A 5,303-nucleotide genomic window follows, 5' to 3' on the forward strand; every position below is an offset into this window, starting at 1 on the left:
AATTCAGTAACTCTGACATTTATATAATGAATAATAGTCCCCCTATAAAAGCATGGATAAATTTCCCTCTACTGACTATGAGTAGATTTAGGTTAAAAAAATAAATTGTGGGGCGCCTGAGTGGCTCAGTAAGTTAAGCATCTGACTCTTGACTTGGGCTCAGGTCATGATCTCACAGTCATGGGATCAAGCCCTGCGTTGGTCTCTGCACTGAGTTTTGAGCCTGCTTGAGCCTCTCTCTACCTCTCTCTCCGCCCCATTAAATATATGAACATTAAAAAAATAAATTATAGCACAGTATATACAATAAAATCCTTCTTCTGTTACAAAATATAGATATGGTAAAATCTTGGAATGTAAGTAACTTGTTCTTTAAGTGTTCCCCAAAACAAGCAAATATTTCTAATAAATTTTAACTTGATAAACGAGTGGTAATATGTGAGTAGTACACAATGCCAAACATCACAGGATCACAACTAAGCCAATGGTTCTGTGCTCTCTCTCTCGCACGCTCTCTCTCTCTCTCTCTCTCTCTCTCTCTCGCATGCGTGCAATGCGGAATTGTGGGTGACTGTCTCTTATGCTCAGATGCTCGGTCTCAGGCTACGATATCTGGCAGAAATGAGTTACTTTTCAGAATGCTGGAAGGTGCCCACAACTGGCACTAGTGCATTTTTTTGTCACTTCAAATCACCTATGGACAGACAGTCCCTTGCTTTTCCATACAAGAGTAAGCTTAGGAACGCTTTGCTTCATTCTAGGTCAGGCTGCCCACAGATACAGACCCTTTCTTCTGCTGCCTTATTGCCAGTTACATTAGATACAGTATATGACAAGAGTTTATTAATATCATAGGCAACATCCATGCGAGCATATACAATGCCCTCCATGCAGAAGATTCCACTGAGCCAATAGATAGTAGTGATTCCATTAGTGATAGTGAAAGTTGTCCTACACAAACAATAACCCTCCTCTCTCTTGTCTCCTTCACACCAGCCACAAAGGTTTTCAAAGGTAAGTGCAGGTAAATGTGTTTGTTTTTCTTTATATTTTGTATTTTCTTTATTATTTTGTATTATATTACAGTATTGTCATCATTTTTATATGAATATATTTGGGTTGTAGAATGAATAATCTGAGTTTCTATGATTTCTTATGGGGAAATTCGCTTTGATATACAAGTACTTTGGATTACAAACATATTTCTCAAATGAATTATGCTCCCAAACCAAAGTTTTACTGTATTGTGCATAGAAGTCTGTTGACACTGGAGAGGAGAGAGAATGGGGGATTTTTGCTGTTTTAAAACATTTCTGATTCATAGGATTGTGGGGGGAAATGGATGGAGAACTTTTAACTTTTTTTTTTTAATGTTTTATTTATTCTTGAGAGACAGAGATAGAATGTGAGTGGAGGAGGAGCAGAGGGGTGGGGGGAGGACACAATCCGAAGCAGGCTCCAGGCTTTGAGCTGTCAGCACGGACCCCGAAGCGGGGCTCGAACTCACAGACCATGAGATCATGGCCTGAGCTGAAGTCAGCTGCCCAACTGACTGAGCCACTCAGGTGCCCAAACTTTTGACTTTAAAACTACTACTTGTTCTTTGTTATTTTAAACATCCCTCAGTGGCCCATCCTTCTCGCCAAACCAAGCACAGAGCAAGTATTTTGTGTTAACTATCCTCTTAAATCCTGTTCCCTTACTATCCCATCAACACAAATCTATTTGCTTCCAACATGTGGGAACACAGACTGACAAATAAAAGCTTCGGTTACCAGAGACCACTCCCTAGGTACACATCAGGACATTTTCATGTGTTCTTTTAGGATGAACTGTTTTCTTCTCAACACTTGCCCAGCTAATAAAACCATAAGAAAGTCAAACACAGGCCATGAAAACATCATCTATCTAGGTTAATTAGTAACTATGTACAAAGCAAGTGAGAAACCAAACACAAATTTAGAGTCCCATCTTCACATTCATTATAGTATTCTCTCTTATTACAAAACCTTGAAAATATCCCATGTGTCCATTAACAAATTAATTGTCAAATTATGATAAATCTTCCTATAACATGTAGAGTTTAAAAGTGTTTTTATTTACTGACATGATACTGATGTTTATATAATCCCATGCTGTACAAAAAGATTTTCTGGTTGTGAGTACATAATTTATGCTAGGATGTATGAAAGAATGGTAAAGGATACAAAACAAAATGTCTGGATTGGGGGCGCCTGGGTGGCTCAGTCGGTTAAACGTCAGACTTCAGCTCAGGTCATGATCTCGCAGCTCACAAGTTCGAGCCTCACATCAGGCTGTGTGCTGACAGCTCAGAGCCTAGAGCCTGCTTTGGATTCTATCTCCCTCTCTCTCTGCCTCTCCCCTGTTTATACTCTGTCTCTCTCCAAAATAAATAAGACGTTTTTATTTATTTATTTATTTAAAAAAAAATTTTTTTAATGTTTTATTTATTTCTAGAAGAGAGAGAGAGAGAGACAGCGTGAGCAGGGGAGGGTCAGAGAGAGAGGGAGTCACAGACTCTGAAACAGGCTCCAGGCTCTGAGCTGGCAGTCAGCAAAGAGCCCGATGCCAGGCTCGAACCCACGAACCGCGAGATCATGACCTAAGCGAAAGTCGAACGCTTAACCGACTAAGCCACCCAGGCGCCCCAATAAAACGTTTTAAAAAATCATTTTAAAAACATTTTTTAAATGTCAGAAGTGGTTCACTTTGGGTACTGCAAAGGACTTAATTAAACTTGTCTTTTTCAAAGACAATTTTGTTAATTATTGCTCTCCTGTGATCGTATACTACTTGTATAATTCATAGTCAATTACTAAGAGAACAGAAGTTTCAGTCTCTATAGAAAAACAGAATGACTGCATCGTAGGGGACCTCCCAGGCTTGTGATGTGGCAGAAAGAAGTCAGTCCCTAAACCAATCTGATTGAAATGCCAAACTGCCATCACCCTGCCGGATCTCTATGGCCAAGTGCCCTCACTTCATTCCTCATGCAATATTTACTGAGGTCCTCTGGATAATGAGACTGTGCTGTACCATGATGATGGAGAGGACACTACAGTCCATGGCCTCCCAGAGTTTAGGGTCCAGGAGGAAGACAGAGTAAACATATTTACACAAATAATTATCAATTAATGTTGTGACTGGAATGTAAATGTGGCCTGATAGTGTTTTCCTTGCCTCCCCCTCAACTCAGAGGCCCACATCTGTAAAATGAGAAAAGTGTATCCTGGGCAGAGTTGCCCTCCATGAGTCAGTCTTTTGGGTGAGATCATATATAAAAGGCCAGGAGGAAAATCAAACCTACTATCTGCCCTGTAGCAAAGTGAGAAGCATGCATAAGGGTTAAGGTAAAAGTGGATGAGCAAAGAGGTATGCGAAGGGGCAGAAAAACTTTGGGGACGCTCTATTTCTTAATCAAATTCAATTTACTTTCACATTGGGAGGAAAGCTCCATCTACCTAAGTCTGTTATCTAACTAACCCTTTAGGAAAGTTACCATGTAAAGGAACAAAAGTATGTGGAGGGGGGAAAAAAAAGAAAAAACGAAAAAAAACCCCTCAACAACAAACCCACAAGGTGCAATATTAAATACTTCTGGTTAACAAGTAACTTGATTTTTTGCTGTCAAACAAGTTGACCGTATTGAATGCCCACCTCCCAGCCCAGCCCCCTCAATTTGTAAACAAGAAGCCAATCCTCAGGGCTATTTTCCTATAGGAACTGTCTAAATCAGAAAAGCGTTCAGTAATCTATACTTACATTTTTAAAAAAAAATGTTTGCACATACTTAGCTTTGCTCCCGAATTTTAAGTTTCCAACTTTAAAAGACAAAGGCAAGTCAAAAAGTGTTCATTACAGTTTCAATACCTCCTGGTAATAAATAAATGCCTTTATTGTAATGCCAACCAAAAAAAGGTACACAGTGGTGCCAGTTTCAAGCATATCCTAGAATACCCTTTCCTGTAATTCCAGAGGAAAAAGAATCACATTCTTCCATCTAATTCAAATTGACAGTGATTTGCTCTTTTACAAAATTCACAAGGAAATTTAACCCTCCCTTTCTAGACTACCCCGGCAGCCCCAACAGCTAAGCACCCGATAGCATCACGGTAGCGTGGTCTTCACCAAATATCCCCTCGAAGACCTGCTCAGCCGGGGAGATCCCGCCCCGAGTAGGACAAGTTGGGGCACATCTGGGGCAGCACACCTGCGGAACCCGGCGGCCCTGCACAAGCTGGCACCTGCGCTCCGCCGAGACGGCTCCGGTGCTGCTCCATTCCCGGAGCTGACAGCCTTGGTCATACAGACCTCAATGGCTGCCAAAACAGGTTCCGTGCGGCATACAAAGGCCCGGAAACCCAGGGCCGCAGTAAGTCACTCGGTCGAATAAAAGGCAGCCTCCAAGAAGTTCCATCTGTAAAATCTGCGTGACGCCCAACCGAGTGGCCTAAAGCTCCAGGCTGAGCGCTCAATATCCCGAAAACCCAGCGGGGTCCGGCCCTTCCATACCGGGCGATCCACCGTGCCAGAGGAGCTTCGGGCCCCAGGACAGTTTCGAATTAGGTGAGCCGACCCCAAAGAGGAGGCTGCAAAAGCTGAGGAGGTCACAAAGAGCGAGGTAGAAGTTTCCCAGGCCGCGGGCTCTCACCCATTCCACACCGCTCTGGGCCAACTAATTCTAAGGGGTCCTTGGAGACCGGCCCGTAAGTGTGTGCGAAAAGCTCCTTAAGGATTGAGAGTTTACAAAGAAGCCAACCCTGGAGAGAGGAGGCTGAGCCCTCTAGGTACCGTTTAGAGACAAGCACCCCGTTCCCTCCTCTTCCCTCCGCGGACTTCAGCCTCTCCCAGTTGCCCCCGCCCCGTGCTCTCCTGGTGCAGGGATCCCCATCGAAGCCTCCGAGAGGCGGAGGTGAGAGGCGGTGTCGGCGGCAACAGGACACCCTTCTTGCACCTGCCCTGCTTCCACCACCTGTGCATGTGCCCGGGACCCCTGCTCCTTAGCTGCAGGAGGCCTCCTCCACCAAGCTTCTCACCTTGGACGGTGCGATTGCAGGACGCAGAGGCCGCCAGCAGGATGGCGCCCCCCAGCAGCCACGCCGCGCTCAGGCTTCGCATCCTTCCCGCAGCCCCGACGCCAGGTGGGCAGGGGATTCGCCGCCAACGATTCGAAACTCGGAGTCCCACTGGCCGCTCCGAGAGAAAGCCACCGTCTCACCTGCTCGAATCCAAGCCTCTGCGCGCGCCTCCCCGGAGACGGAGAAGTTTCAGTGAAACCAGAG

General features: G+C 44.6%; 1 protein-coding gene across 1 annotated transcript in view; it reads right to left on the reverse strand.

Annotated features, from left to right (window-relative positions):
* The window catches only part of F2RL1 (F2R like trypsin receptor 1), a 20,216-nt gene extending 14,950 nt beyond the window's left edge, over positions 1-5,266 (reverse strand). Inside the window, exon 1 of the mRNA XM_077759907.1 lies at positions 5,058-5,266. Within this exon, the coding sequence (XP_077616033.1) occupies positions 5,058-5,139 (82 nt within the window). The 5' untranslated portion in view covers positions 5,140-5,266. The remainder of the gene's footprint in view (positions 1-5,057) is intronic.
* Positions 5,267-5,303: the final 37 nt, after the last annotated feature.

The sequence above is a fragment of the Crocuta crocuta genome, unplaced genomic scaffold, assembly GCF_008692635.1.
Source record: "Crocuta crocuta isolate KB4526 unplaced genomic scaffold, BGI_CrCroc_1.0 scaffold162, whole genome shotgun sequence".
Taxonomy (NCBI): domain Eukaryota; kingdom Metazoa; phylum Chordata; class Mammalia; order Carnivora; family Hyaenidae; genus Crocuta; species Crocuta crocuta.